Source organism: Bos taurus, chromosome 9 (assembly GCF_002263795.3).
Source record: "Bos taurus isolate L1 Dominette 01449 registration number 42190680 breed Hereford chromosome 9, ARS-UCD2.0, whole genome shotgun sequence".
NCBI lineage: Eukaryota > Metazoa > Chordata > Mammalia > Artiodactyla > Bovidae > Bos > Bos taurus.
Genome location: NC_037336.1, coordinates 100522727 through 100538056, shown reverse-complemented (window position 1 = coordinate 100538056; position 15330 = coordinate 100522727). Strand labels below are relative to the sequence as shown.

The following is a 15330-nucleotide window of genomic DNA, read 5'->3' as shown; positions in this document are numbered from 1 at the left end:
AGACAACATATACTCTTGATGTTGTAACTTAAGCCATGTTATAGCAGCATAAAAGCAAGATAGCGATCAATAAAAAGGGTTTGTGTGTAAATGAATTCTTTGTACTCCAAGAAATAATCTGATAACCTCCTAAGAGCTAGGTTTGAGTAGTTCTTCTTTCCATATTTGCCTGTGTGCTGATATACATACAAACTGAGTGATTACTCTTTGCTGGTTCGTATCCCAGCAGGACAGATCTGAATGAGTTAGCTGTGGGACTGACTGCCCCAGATTTTAGCGGTGTCGTGCAGCAACCACTCACTGACTCTGGATCGGCCGTTCTGCTGACCCGAGCTTTCTCTCACGTCTGAGGCCGTCTGGGCATCCCTTGGGAGCCGGCCAGGCTGAGGTGGCCTTTGTTCTCTGTATGTGTCCCCTTCCCTTCCACTGAGGCTAGCCTGGCGTCTTATGGTGCTGGCAGGGGTCAGAGAGAAGTGGACACATGCAGGTGAGTTTTCAAGCCTCTGCTTGCATCAGCTTCATGACCTTTGGTTTAGCCAACCAAATCACTTAAGGGGTCAGACTCAGTGTAGTCTGACCAAGCCCAGGGGTACAGAGAACAGGACCAGATGGAGCCCTCAGACCAGTCTCCCCCAGTATATGTATGCGTCGTGATGAAATGTCGCTGTGTGAGCTCAGACTTTGAAACTGAAAAGCATACAAACAAGTGCATTGGTGCCAGGAATTTGCTCTGAAAAAGTGCTAAATTGGAGTCGCAAAATCTAGATTTTAATTTTATTTTTGCCACTAATTATCTGTGTGACCTTGAACAAATCAGGTTACTAGTTACTGTTATCAAAAAGAAAAAAGTTTTATCAAAAAGAAAAAAAGTGCTTAAAATACATGTTTCACAGTATAATTACATAGACAAGAATATTATAATTGCCAAACTTTCTAAGAGACTAGATCTTCACCATTCTCACCACGGAAAAGAAAAGATGAAGACGCTGCTGGTGGAGGCCCCAGCAGCGCTGCCGATCCTACTGCAGTGTCCAGACGCAGCAGATCAGCTCACCGTGCGCCTCAAAGCCCCACGACGGTGTACACCGAGCCCATCTCATTTTTAGGAAGTACATGTTAAAAGTAGATATGGTATACATTATCACTTAAAATGTTATGTTGTATGCATGTACAAGCTTTCCAAAGATCTGTAAATTACAAAGGACAGATCTGTGCTAGTCTTGATTCATGAAAAGCTTCCTGTAGACTGCAGAAAGTGAGTAAATAGAATTGATGTTTTGATATTAATTCATTCCATTTTCTTGTATTCCTTTGAGTGGTTTTGCTAAGTTAGGAAATGAAGTAGAAGAACCAGTTTCATTTCTTAGGTAATGGGTGATTATTGGTTGATTCGAGTGCCTAATATGGGTCTTTGGGGTTCAGTTGCAATGACTCTCATTAACCTGTGGTTTTGTGTTATTCTGACCTTAAAAATAAGAGAAACAATTATATAAATAGAATTTGCTATGGCATTTGGGGTAATTTTCACATGTGACTTTATATCTCTAAAACTCTTAATTCTGACACTAGAAGGTGAGGAATAAAAAAGTGTTGCTTAGAATTGCTTGTGTGCTCAGTCATGTCCGACTCTTTGCGACCCCATGGCCTGTAAGCCCACCCGGCTTCTCTGTCCATGGATTTCCCAGGCAAGAATACTGGAATGGGTTGCCATTTCCTCCTCCAGGGGGTCTTCCAGGCTCAGAGATCGAACCCGTGTCTCCTGCGGCTCCAGCATTAACAGGTGGATTCCTTACCACTTGAGCCACCTGGGAAGCCGTCATAATTACTTTTATTATTGCATGAAGCTATATGTATTCATTCATTAATTGAATTCCCGTGTACAATGAAAAAGAAACGTGAGGCACTATCTGGGTTTGTGTCCCATGTTGCTAAAGTTATCTTAAACAGCTCAGTGGGTAAATAATCCACCTGCAGTGCTGGAGTCAGAGGAGACAAGGGTTGGGAAGATCCCTTGGAGGAGGAAATGGAAACCCACTCCAATATTCCTGTCTGGGAAATCCATGGACAGAGGGGCCTGGTGGGCTGCAGTCCAAAGGATCGCGAAGGGTCAGACACGACTGAGTGACTCAGCACAGCCCATGTTGTCAGGTCTTCTTAAGCAAGGTTTACAGTGACCATCGTCGTTTGGTTTTCCTTTGAAAAGAACGGCTGATCATGGCTTACAAGTACTAAGGAATTTCTGATAGAATCCTAAATTAATGATTCCATTTCTTTCGAAGAATTTATATCTTCTCACCCTCCTACGTTTTCAGGATGAACGGTTTCCAAGAGGTACCGGGCTGGAATCGGGGACGCGAATCCAGTCTGTGCTGTGTTTGCCGATCGTCACTGCGATTGGGGACTTGATTGGCATCCTGGAGCTCTACCGGCACTGGGGCAAAGAAGCCTTCCGTCTGAGTCACCAGGAGGTGAGCAGGGCTCCAGCTTTAGAAACATTTGGGAAACATCCCTAGTGGCTCAGGGGTAAAGAACGTGCCTGCCAAGGCAGGAGACACTGGTTCCATCCCTGGGTCGGGAAGATCCCCTGGAAGAGGAAATGGCAGCCCACTCCAGTATTCTTGCCTGGGAAATCCCATGGACAGAGGAGCCTGGCAGCTACAGCTCCTTAGGGTTGCAAAGAGTTGGACACAACCTAGCAACTAAACAACAGTAACAACAACACCAGCATCTGTTCACTGTTCCTTGAATGGGAACGGCTCAGTGACGCTAAAACCGAAGAGTACCGTGACCTCTCTGTCACCTGCAACGCTCGTCCAGGCCCCGGGGTGGCCAGCTCCCTGTCCTCTCACCTAGGTGACCGTTCGCCACTCTAGCCCCTTCTCTCCCTGCTGCCACGCTGGGCCCTTGTGCACAGCTGGCCCCTCTCCAGCAGATCCCGCACCTCGGTTCCCCCTCTGCTTCGACTTCTCTGTCCTCACCCGGCCGCCGCCTCCAGGAGCATGCTCTGAGGTCACCTGCTCAGGGTGGCATCTTCCCTGAGCCCTGCACACAGACGCGAGTGGCACCTGCTCTCTAACAACAGCGCTAGGCCCCAGCTACTGCTGCTAAGTCGCTTCAGTCGTGTCTGACTCTGTGCGACCCCATAGACAGCAGCCCACCAGGCTCCCCCGTCCCTGGGATTCTCCAGGCAAGAACACTGGAGTGGGTTGCCATTTCCTTCTCCAATCTGGGCCCCAGCAGGCACCCAGGAATACTCGTTAGATGAACAGAAAAAAAAACAAAAGAAATAGGATAGCTAGTAGTTTAAGCACTTGTCAGCAAAGTTTGGGAAACACTTCGTCATTTTTAAAGTGGTCACAAGCAACTGATTTGAGTCAGTCCCAATGAGGTGGATGAACCTGGAGCCTGTTATACAGAGAGAAGTAAGCCAGAAAGAGAGAGACAGGTACTGTGTAGTAACACATGTTCGTGGAATTTAGAAAGATGGTAACGACGAGCCTGCATGCTGGGCAGCTCGGGAGACACAGATGTGAAGAACAGACCTTTGGGCTCAGTGGGAGTAGGCAAGGGGGGGTGATTTGAGAGGATAGCACTGAAACAGGGACATTCCCATGTGTGAAATAGATGAGCGGTGCAAGGTTGATGCATGATGCCGGGCACCCAAAGGTGCTCTGGGACAACCCAGAGGGGTGGGGTGGGGAGGGAGGTGGGAGAGGGGTTTGGGTTGTACACAGGTACCCCAGTGGCTGATTCATGTTGCTGTCTGGCAGAAACCATCACAAAATTGTAAAGTAATTATCCTCCAATTAAAATAAATTAATTAATTTTTAAAAAAAGAAGGAAAGAAAATTGTCACTAGAAGCCTTTTTTATTAGTGATTTGAAGTGAAAAATAATTATCATAAGCTCAATAGATGACAGTGCTCTTAATCAATTCATCTTCCTTTTTATCCCAAATTAAGAGGAACAAAAGAGCATTACACTCAATCATAAAGAAGTGGGAAATAGAAAAGAGAAATTTTGCATGCATTTGACAGTTCGGGTTTTTAGAACGTTCACGGATGTGGTGACCACACCAGACTTAAGCTGGTGGCCTCTGTTGGGCTGTGTGCGTGTGGCCGAGGAAAGCTGGCGTCATGCTCTTCCTTTTCTTGTTTTTAGGTTGCGACGGCGAATCTTGCCTGGGCTTCAGTAGCCATACACCAGGTGCAGGTGCGTCCCAGGGCTGCCTTCACAGGCCGTCCCAGAGAACGGGCTTGTGTAGCCTGCCCCCAGCAGGCAGAGGGCAGGCCAGCCGCCACCCACGGCTTGCTTTGTGCATAGTAAATGTTTTCCTGTTTCTGAAATGTGTGATCTGGTCACTTATATTTACTGACTGCTTGCCTTAACTGTCTTCCAACCAATTTTTTTATATAGTTAAACAGGATGTTAAATCATTTGCATTTCTTATCGTGGTTTTTGTTTTCCACCAAAAGCCCAGGAATGATATATCCTACTGGCAGTAATGTTGATATTTCTATGATCCATTTCTTAAATTAAAGCATCCACTAAACTCAGTGGCATATGAAAACAATAATCGTAAATTCAAGTTCCTTGATTCTCTTGAAAATGTGATCTAATTTAAAAGGTCACAAACTGCATAGAGTTTCCCTGATAACCAGACTCTTAAGTTCAGGAACATGGCAGAAATAGAATTCTGTTTTGTATCTTCCACTGCTGCTTGTTTTGTTTAAGTCCATTTCAGCAAACTCAGATTGCTGAGGAACTGTCTGATAGGGAGAAAATGTGTGTGTTTGTGTGTGTGTGTGTGTGTGTGTGTGTGTGTGTGTACATCAGTTCAGTCACTCAGTCATGTCTGACTCTTTGCCATCGCATGGACTGCAGCATGCCAGGCCTCCCTGTCTATCACCAACTCCCCAGGCTTGCTCAAACTCATGTCCATTGAGTTGGTGATGCCATCCAACTATCTCATCCTCTGCTGTCCCCTTTTCCTCCTGCCTTCAATCTTTCCCAGCATCAGGGTCTTTTCCAATGAGTCAGTTCTTCACATCAGGTGGCCAAAGTATAGGAGTTTCAGCTTCAGCGTCAGTCCTTCCAATAAATATTCAGGACTGATTTCCTTTAGAATGAACTGGTTTGATCTTCTTGCAATCCAAGGGACTCTCAAGAGTCTTCTCCAACACCACAGTTCAAAAGCATCAATTCTTCAACGCTCAGCTTTCTTTATAGTCCAGCTCTCACATCCATACATGACCACTGGAAAAGCCATAGCTTTGACTAGATGGACCTTTGTTGGCAAAGTAATGTCTCTGTGCTTATATATATATATACACATAAAAAATAAAGCATATATATATATATATATATATATATATTTCAAGATAATGGTATGAGAATCAAGGACTTCCTGGATCTGACAGTACTGAGCAGTGATATATGCTCAAGTACAATTTTTTAAAAATCCTTGAAGTAGTGATTGTGTTATGCCTTTTTAAATAAATAAGGTAAATAAAATTCTGGAATTTTCATTCCTAAAATAAACAAAAGTCCCTCAAAATTAATAGCCACTGTTTTGTATGGCAGGTTTGCAGAGGTCTTGCCAAACAGACTGAACTGAATGACTTTCTACTCGACGTATCAAAGTAAGTGTTCATCTCTAGGGATGTGGTAAGCTCTAACAGGTCAACGGTTTAGATCAGGCGCCGGCCCTGACCGTGACAGACTGCTGTCCACTGCGGTCAATAGCAGCAGATCAGTCCTTACCCGGCACGTGATCTGGTAAGTGTGGGCCATCATGTTTGTGCTTAGAGAGTTTCATTCTCAGCCACATTCACGTCACAAGTAAAGGATCAAAGACGAATATGTGACCAGCTTAATTTGCAATTGGGCATGTTTGTAAATGACTCACTAGAAGGTGTTAGAGACTATGCAGAGAGATGCCGTAGTGTTGCTGTTTGCATAGGAGAGAACTGACAGCAGTGGAAGGAGGGGAAACGTTGATCATTTTCCCGAAGTCCTCTTTGGCCCTTGCTGTGAACGTCAGTAAATCACAACATACTGTTGACATTATTGTTTCAGTTTTCCCATTCTGAAAAAGATGGTGCCCTTCCCCGGAGTTTAACCTGGGAAGACTCTTGGGCTGGCAGTGGAGGAAGTACAGATGTTCGTTAAGCGTCAGGCCCACATCAGGTTTGCTTGCTATGGGGACGGCCATGTATTGATCTCTCTCTGACCGTCTGCTCAGTGGTTGAGATCTGAAAACGCCCCGGGATGTGCTAGCTTCAGGGCCCCACCCCACGGCAGGTTACTAACTCAAGGAGCACTCCGCAGCAGCTCTGATGCTGTTCCCGCTGACATGTCCCTGGCTTACTCGTCACCAAGTCCCGTAACCCCCTCACTTGTGATTCTGAAACTGCATTTTCGTGTTTTGAAATATTAGGGAAGTTTGAGTTGGAGGGCGTGCTCTTTTGATCTCCTTGGCCAACTATCCATATCTTCTCTGAGACAGAATGAAACAGCATGTCTGGACAGCAGATGTGACTGCTTCAGAGCCACCCCGGAAGGGAAGCCGTGTTCGGCCTCTTGCTAGCCTGTCTGAACACTTTGCAAGCCTCCCAAAGCCCAGTTAAAACCCTCATGTGACACCTGAAATCTCTTCCCCAGTGGGAAACTGATTTTCTTCAACCTGTTCCTTGCAGGATATTCCTCAGTGGATGTTGTAACTAAGCATATTAACAGCTTCAAGTCAGATGATTTCTCTTCTTGAAAAGGGCATTGTTAATTGCTATAAGTTACCTTAATCCTGAATACAGGGCTAAATTCTCACAGACCTAAACTGAGAGCGGCACCTTGCCAACAGTCTGTGTTAAGAGTATTTGCCACATATTCCCTATAACACGTGCCTGCGGATTTATCTGTTTCTCCGGTCTACATTTTAATGTATGTGCCATATGCCCTACAAATACTTACTTGCAGTTCATAATGATGAATCTGTATTTACTTGTGTAGAGTTGTCAGCTCCTATCATTACCTGTATTCTGATATTTCTTCTCAAATGAATTTCCCTGCTTTTTAAAAAAAAATACAGTTAAACTACATTCTAGCTTTTGGGGTTTTCAGTGATTTTTTTGTATTTTTATCTTATTAATGAGATTTAGCAAATTTAAATATTTTTGTTTTATATCAAAGTTATTAATGAGATGTTAAATTTGATGTACCAGTTTTATTTCTTCATCGTTTTAGTTAAATGCTACAAACTTTTTCTCTACCTTGAATAATTACTGAAGGCGATCTCTGGAATTAGAGCCCTTATACTAAAGTCAGTGATAAACTTTCATTTACCTCTTTAAAATAATATTATTGGTGGTTTCCACGAAAGGACAACAGTCAAACAGCATATATCTTTCTGTTTTTTTATTTAAATGTAGCCAAAATTGGGAAATGTATTCAAAGTTTCATATGTTCTGTGTTCTAATAACATTACTTAAAGATTTTACCTTTCTTTTTTTTCAGAACCTATTTTGATAACATAGTTGCAATAGATTCTCTACTTGAACACATAATGGTAGGTTGCCTTCTGCACGATACTGGGTGCTTGGGGCTAGTGCACTGGGACGACCCAGAGGGATGGTATGGGGAGGGAGGAGGGAGGAGGGTTCAGAATGGGGAACACATGTATACCTGTGGTGGATTCATTTTGATATTTGGCAAAACTAATACAATTATGTAAAGTTTAAAAATAAAATTAAATTTAAAAAAATAAATAAATAAAATAAAAAAAGAAGAAAAAAAAAAAAAGAAAAAAAAAAGATTTTGTTTAAGCCTTAATTATGTCCTAATATGGGCTTCCCTGGTGCTCAGATGGTAAGGAATCTGCCTGAAATGCAGAAGACCCGGGTTCTATACCTAGGTTGGGAAGATCCTCTGGAGAAAGAAATGGCTACCCACTCCAGTATTCTTGCCTGGAGAATCCTGTGGATAGAGGAGCCTGGAGGGATACAGTCCATAGAGTTGCAAAGAGTCAGACACGACTGCGTGACTAACACCACTCCTAGGTGTCTTAATATATGATGGAGCGTTTTAATGTACAATCATATGTGCTGTTTTAAGAACGATGAAAGTGATCTGGAGGCATCACCTTGATTGATCTGTCACTTCCGTTAATTTTGGAGGGGTTTTGAATAATGTTTTGAAAAATACCACAGAGTTTTCCATTATTTAACGGAGAGCTAATTTGAAAAAGCATTTAATCTCTTTTTCTTTCCTCAGAATACCTTTTGCATGTAGGTCTTATTAGGAATTTCCAATGATTCTTTCTAACCCTGAGTTTCATTCTACTTAGTCTAAGTTATTTCCCTCTTCCAGAAGACTCACAGGCTAGAACTGAAGGCTCCAGGAAGTAGAGTTTGCTTTCCCCACGTGTAGTGTTGCTGCTTTAGTGCTCGGGAGAGGGTCCGCTGAGGGAGGGGCTCGGGTGGTGGAGGTGGTGTGTGTGTGGACCCGTGCGTGCCAGGCCGACTTGCTGGGACCACCCATGCCTTGTTGTGTGTTTTGATAGGTGTTCTTTCTCCTTTCCGTTTTCCTGGTCTTTCTCAAGACGTAGTGACCCTGTACAACAAGGCTTCCTTTCATCTCCAGGCTTAATGGTGTGCAGTGATCTGTTTCCCTGATGTCCTGGCAGGTCAGGTGTGAGTGTGCATGCGCAGTGTCAGAGCATTTCCTGAGGGTCACGCAGGGGTCACTGCTTTCAGCACGTTCTCCCTGTAAGTAGTTACACTGATGGTTTTACAGTTGACCCTTGAGCTGCATGAGTTTGAACAGGCCCACTTACACATGGACTTTTTTCAGTAGTAAATACTGCAGTGAGACACCATCTGGAGCTGTGGAGTCTGTAGATGTGGAACTGTGAATACGGAGGAGCCACATATGTGGAGGGCAATAGCGGTTATATGTGGATTTTTTATTGTGTGGGCAGTGTTGAAGGGTCAGCTTTGTTTAGACAGAAAAAGAAAGAAACTGCACAGTAAAAAGAAAAATAGCCTCTTTGGTTATGACAAAATTTGAGGAATTTATAAAGCAATGAAAAGTATTTAAGAAGACATAAAAATATATAATATGGACTGACATATAGCTTGTACCAGGAGTATAAGAAATGCCATTGACCAGTTCTTGTATTCTTAATGTTATGTTAGAAAACAGTTTTACTGAGATATAATTCATGACAGTACAATTAATCCATTTAAAGTGCTTAATTCAGTGGTCTTTAGCATCTTCTCAGATAGCTGCAGCCATCAGCAGAGAATTTTAGAGCATTTCGTTACTTCAGAAAGAAACTGCCAAGCATTTTAGCTGTCGCCCGTCTGCTCCCCATCCCCTGAGCCCCCAGCCACAGCAACTACTGATTTACTGTCTCGTCTGTGGATCTCACCTGAATCCCACGTAAGGGGAATCCTGACTCTGTGGCCTTTCCTGCCTGGCTTCTGTCACTTAGCACAGTGTTTTCAAAGTTCATGGGTGTTGTAGTATGTGCCACTACTTCATTCCTTTTTGTAGGCAACCAATATTCTGTTGTATGAATATGCATATCACAGTTTTTTAATCCATTCATCAGCTGGTAGACATTTGAATTTGTTTCCACATTTTGGCTAATGCAAATGCTACTGTTTTGAAGATTTGGGTACATTTTTCTTGTTTTAACGCCTGTTTTCAGTTGTTTTAGGTAAGAGTGGAACTGCTAAGTGCTATGATTGCTCTGTGCTTACCTTTTTGAGGAGCAGTCAAGCTGTTTCCCTGGCGCTTAACACGATTTTACCTTCCTGCCAGTGGTGCACACGGGTTCCAATTTCCCCACACTCTCACCAACCTTGCTCATTATCTTAATTTTTGATTATTGCCACTGTAGTAGATGTGAAGTACTATCTCACTGTGACTGATTATCGTCTCCCTGGTGACTAATGATATTGACTGTCTATCCATGTGATGAAAGATTCAGCTCCATGGGCTGCTTTTTACTTTAGTTTTCAGTGTTGAGTTCTAAGACTTCTTGCGTTTTAGATATCACTCCCTTAATTGACGTATAGTTGGAAAATATTTTTCCCATCTGTGTATTAATATCTTTTCACTTTCCCGATAGCGTGAAGTACTAAAGTTTTTAACTTTGGTGAAGTCTAATTTATCTTTTTACTTTTGTTGCTCATACTTGCATCATATCTAACAATCCACTGCCAGATCAGATACCATGAAAACGTACTCCAATATTTTCTTCTAAGAGTTCTGTAGCGTTAGCTTTGACATTTAGTTAGGGTATTCACTCATGTTAGTTCATTTATGTTCATGGTGTAAGAGTCCAGTTTCATTCTTTTGCAGGTAGCTGTCCAATTTTACCAGCAGCATTTGTTGAAAAGACTTTTATTTCCCCTTTTAAACGCAGCTTTCCTGGAATCAGTTGAGCACGCACACATTGTTTTCTTCTTGGGGTCCCCGCTCTGTTCAGCTGACCTGTCTGTCCAGCTTAATGACAGTACCGTCTCATCTTGATTACTGTTGCTGTATGGCAGGTTTGGAAGTCAGCAAGTGTGAATCCTCCAAATGTGTTCTTCATATTCATTTCTCTTTTGGCTATTTTGAGTCCCTTGCAATTCATATAAATTTTAGAAACCAGCTTGTCAATTTCTGCAAATGGCTCATATGGGTTTCTGATAGGGATTTTGTTGACTGAACATCAATTTGGGGGATATTGCCTCCTTAATAATATGAAGTCTTCCAGTACAGCAACATGGGCCTTTTCCATTTATTTAAATTTTCTTAATTTTTTCAACACTATTCTGTAATTTTCAGAGTATAAGCATTGCCGTTATTTTGGTAAAGTTATTTCTAGATGTTTTATCTTCTAATACTGTTAGGCAGGAGACCTGGGTTCAATCCCTGGGTCGGGAAGATCCCCTGGAAAAGGGAACGGCTACCCACTCCAGTAGGCTTGCCTGGAGAATCCCATGTACAGAGTAGCCTATCAAGCTATAGTCCACGGGGTCACAAAGAATCAGACATGACTGAGTAGCTAACACTTTCACATAAAGTTACTCCTAGATGTTTTATCTTTTAATGCTATTTAACGCTATTATTAATGTGTTCTTAATTTTATTTTCAGACGTTTCATTGAAAATGTATAGAAGTAAACTTGCTTTTTCTATCTTGGTCCCCTATCCTATAGTCCTGATGAACTCATTATTTCTGGTAGTTTCCTGGTGGATTCTTCAGTGTCTTTATATGTCATCCACAATCACTGATGGTTGTAGTTCCTCCGTCCTAATCCATATACCTTTTTTCCCCTCCGTTGCATAATCGTCCTGGCTAGGTCCCCCAGGGCAGTACTGAATTAGGGATGGTGAGTGTGGATATCACTGCATCCATTCTGCAGTCTTTCACGGTTAAGTACATGGATTAGTTGCGGACTTCTCTTAGGTAGTCTTTATCAGGGTGACAACATCCCCTTCTAGTCCTAGTTTTTTAATGTTTTAAATTATGATTGGATGTTGGACATTATCCTCATTTATTTTCTCTGCATTTATTAAGATGACCATGTGTTTATTTCAGTTTTTGTCTTATTGATCTATAATGTATTATCCAGAGTGATTTTTGGATGTTATATGAACCTAGCATTCCTATGATATATCCCTCTTCACCATGGAGTGTGATTTACATCGGAATTACCTTGAATTTGATAAAATCTGAAGTAGAGTTGATACGTTTAGCGTATGGAGTCTTCTTGTACAACAGCATTGTCTTATTTTCAATTAAAAAAATCTCTCTTGATTGTATGTACTGACTTTGATCTCCCATATTTGGTATGTTGTTTTTTCAGTTTACAGTCTTGGATTTTCAAGAAAGATCATTTATAGTGATAAGTGAGAGCGGTGGTTCTACTTCCGCAGTGTTTACACTGTGTCTTTTTTCTTTTTTACTGAGTTTGCTAGGACCTGAGAACACTGTGGAATGGGCCAGTGAGAGTGAATATATTATAGTTTCTTTAACGTGCATGCTTCTCTTGTTTCCTTGCTGTGTATAATTGTTGAAGGTCCCCCAGTAGATACTGTTGATTAACTTAAAAATGTTTCTTTCTGTTCCTTTCTTTGAGTTTATACCAGATTGGGTGTCAAACATTATCAAATTTTGTAAGTCATTATTAAAATTATGTATTTTTTCTTCCTTTAGTCAATTAGAATAGGGAACTATATTAATTTATCACTTGATGTTAAATGACTGTGTAGTTGGGGCTTCCCTGGTGACCCAGACGATAAAGCGTCTGCCTGCAGTGTGGCAGACCTGGGTTCCATCCCTGGGTCGGGAAGATCCCTTGGAGAAGGCAATGGCAAGCCACTCCAGTGCTCTTGCCTGGGAAATCCCACGGACAGAGGAGCCTGGTGGGCTACAGTCCATGGGGTCGCGAAGAGTCAGACACGACTGAGCGGCTTCACTTTCACTTTTCATGTAGTTGTAGTCTGTACTCCTGAGTTGGTCGCTATTATTTTTCTGACTTTTTCATCTACATTCATATGTAAGATTGCTCAATGGCTGTCTTTTTTGCCTGTACTTAAATTCTCTTCCTCATCTGTAATTCAATTACTCTCTCATATCAGACTTGCCTTGAGCTTGTTTGTCAGTCTGGACTCTCTGGTGTAAGGCAAAAGGCATCACTACCTAACTCACATTAGCCTGAGAGAATCAGGGGGAAGTTTCTTAGCTTGTATCACACTGGAGAGACCTGAATGTTCAGAATCCTATGATTGCTGGGCCTGGGGGCGCATTCATCTTCAGGAATGCGTTGTTCTGGCTCTGTGCAGGGCACCTCTGTATGGGCCTTGTCCTCTGGAGACTTCACAACCACAAGAACAGCAAACTTCTCCTCCTTCCTTTTTGGCCTTCTAATCTTACATATTTTTTTGACACAACCAGATATTTTCAGTCTTTTTAATTAACTTTTTTATATGACAGCTGTAATTTCATAGGTATCATTTACTAATGAAATGTACAGTTTAATTATAGCTTTAGTAGTTTCTTTGCTCATCAATTTTGCTTACACGCCAGGTCGTCCTATGCTTTCTTGAATTTATCTATTAATTTTTTCTTGAGCTCATCTCCTTTTCCAAAATAGCTCAAAAGTAGTAATTTTCTGAGTACTTTGTACTTCTGAAGTATCTTTATTTTGCCTCATGTCTGAATGTTAGCTTGATCTGGTAAAGAATTTTAAGTTTAAAATGTTTTCTTCAGAAATTTGAAGATATATTTCCACTGAATTTGAAATCCTCTATTGCTGTCAAGAATTATTTCCACTTATAAGTAAACCTGTGTTTATATGTAGGAGAGAGAGAGAAGGTGTGTAGGAGACAGGTTGGCTTTTATAATGACCTTGTGGCTCAGTTGGTAAAGAATCCACCCGCAATGCAGGAGACCACGGTTTGATTCCTGGGTTGGGAAGCTCTGCTGGAGAAGGGATAGGCTGCCCACTCCGGTATTCTTCAGTCTCCCTGGTGGCTCAGCTGGTAAAGAGTCTGCCCGCAATGTGGGAGACCTGGGTTCGATCCCTGGGTTGGGAAGATCCCCTGGAGAGGGGAAAGGCTGCCCACTCCAGTATTCTGGCCTGGAGAATTCATGGACTGTGTAGTCCTTGGGGTCTCAAAGAGTTGGACACAACTGAGCGACTTTCACTTTTCACTTTCCGAGGCTTGGAGTTCATAACTGTTACCAAAATATGCCTAGGATTTCTTTATTAATTCTTTTCCAGCTTCTGAGTATCATTTCAAACTGAAAGTTTAATATTCAGGGAGAATTTAAAAAATAAATATATATTTAGTCACTTATCTTAAAGCAGAAGTTTTTCCTACTACTTGTAATTGTTTTCAGTTGATTTTCTTGATTTCTCAACATATTCAATAATATCGCCTAACATTAGAACTGTGGTCTTTTACCTGCTGCTGGTTTACTCTCCAGTCGTGTCCGACTCTTGAGACCCCAGGGACTGTAGTCCGCCAGGCTCTTCTGTCCATGGGATTCTCCAGGCAAGAATACTGGAGTGGGGTGCCATTTCCTTTTTCTGTCTTTTATCTAATTGTGTATTAATAATTATGATAACGTATCTTTGTCTTGTGCATAACTTTAATATCTTAACTTTAATAGGATGATTCTGATATTTTATCATTTTTTATGATGTAGACTATAATTTTCACATATTATTAGGGTGTCTGTGTATACTGATATATGTATGCATACATATATGTTTTTCTTCTACAAAATTTCTACTTAAAAAATTTTTATCATAAATACTGAATTTTGTTACATGTATTTTTTGGTAGCCATGGTAATAGTCATGTGATTTTTCTCCTTTTTTTTTTTATTGCTTTATGAGGTATAATAATAGACTTTCCAATACTGGAAGTTGTGAGTAAAGTGTAATTTTAAATTATTGAAAATTTTAAAATATTATCCTCAAGTTTGACTTGCTGATATTTTTATTATAATTTTTCTTCTTTTTCCAAGGTAAATTGGTCTATGATTTTCTTTTTTATAGTATCTTTGTCAGTTTTCAGTATCAGTGACATAGCAAGGGTTGTAAAAGTAACTAGAGAAGTTTTGTTTTGTCTGAACTTGGGTGTGTGTGTTGGTTGCTTAGCCGTGTCTGACTCTTTGCAACTTCATGGACTATAGTCCACCAGGCTCCTCGGTCCATGGGATTTCCCAGACAAGAGTACTGGAGTGGGTTGCCATTTCCTTCTCCAGGGGTCTTCCTGACCCAGGCATCTGCCTGAACTTACACTAGTTTAAATTAGATGAGACTTTATTTTTGAAAATTCTTAAGTGATTTGTATTTGAAATTATTTGGGCCTGATGCCTTTTATGAGGATAATTTTTTTTACAGTATTTCAGTTGTCTGTTTATTCTGATTTCATTCAGATATTTCTCTTCCAAATTCATTTTCTTTTTCTAGAAAAGTGTCCATTTCATCCAGATGTTTACAACTATTGACATAAATATGTGCCAGAGTGTTAGGCAACCAACATGGCCACTAAGGGTGCGGATTTCACCGTATGATCCAGCAGTTCAGGGCATTGTTGTCATTTAATAGTTCAAGATCTCCTGAGCCTTCCTTCCTGTATGTTGTTCCTCCTTCTCAAGTGTTTATTGAGAGTTGCTAGGTTATAGAGGTATCTGGTATGTTCTAACCTGAGGGCTGGCAAACTTATTATGAAGGGCCAATAGTAAAGCTTTTGCCTCGTGGGCCATCATCGCCTACAGCTATTCCAGGCGGCCGATACAGCAGCCGTGAGCCGCTCATAAA

At 41.5% G+C, this 15330-nt stretch overlaps 1 protein-coding gene across 5 annotated transcripts in view; it reads left to right on the top strand.

The window, feature by feature from the left end:
- The window catches only part of PDE10A (phosphodiesterase 10A), a 574597-nt gene that overhangs the window by 499597 nt on the left and 59670 nt on the right, over window positions 1-15330 (top strand). For all 5 annotated transcript variants that reach the window (XM_059889985.1, XM_059889984.1, XM_059889983.1 and 2 more), the window contains 4 exons: window positions 2313-2468; window positions 4161-4211; window positions 5583-5641; window positions 7512-7563. In XM_059889985.1, coding sequence (XP_059745968.1) covers window positions 2313-2468; window positions 4161-4211; window positions 5583-5641; window positions 7512-7563 — 318 coding nt within the window. The remainder of the gene's footprint in view (window positions 1-2312; window positions 2469-4160; window positions 4212-5582; window positions 5642-7511; window positions 7564-15330) is intronic.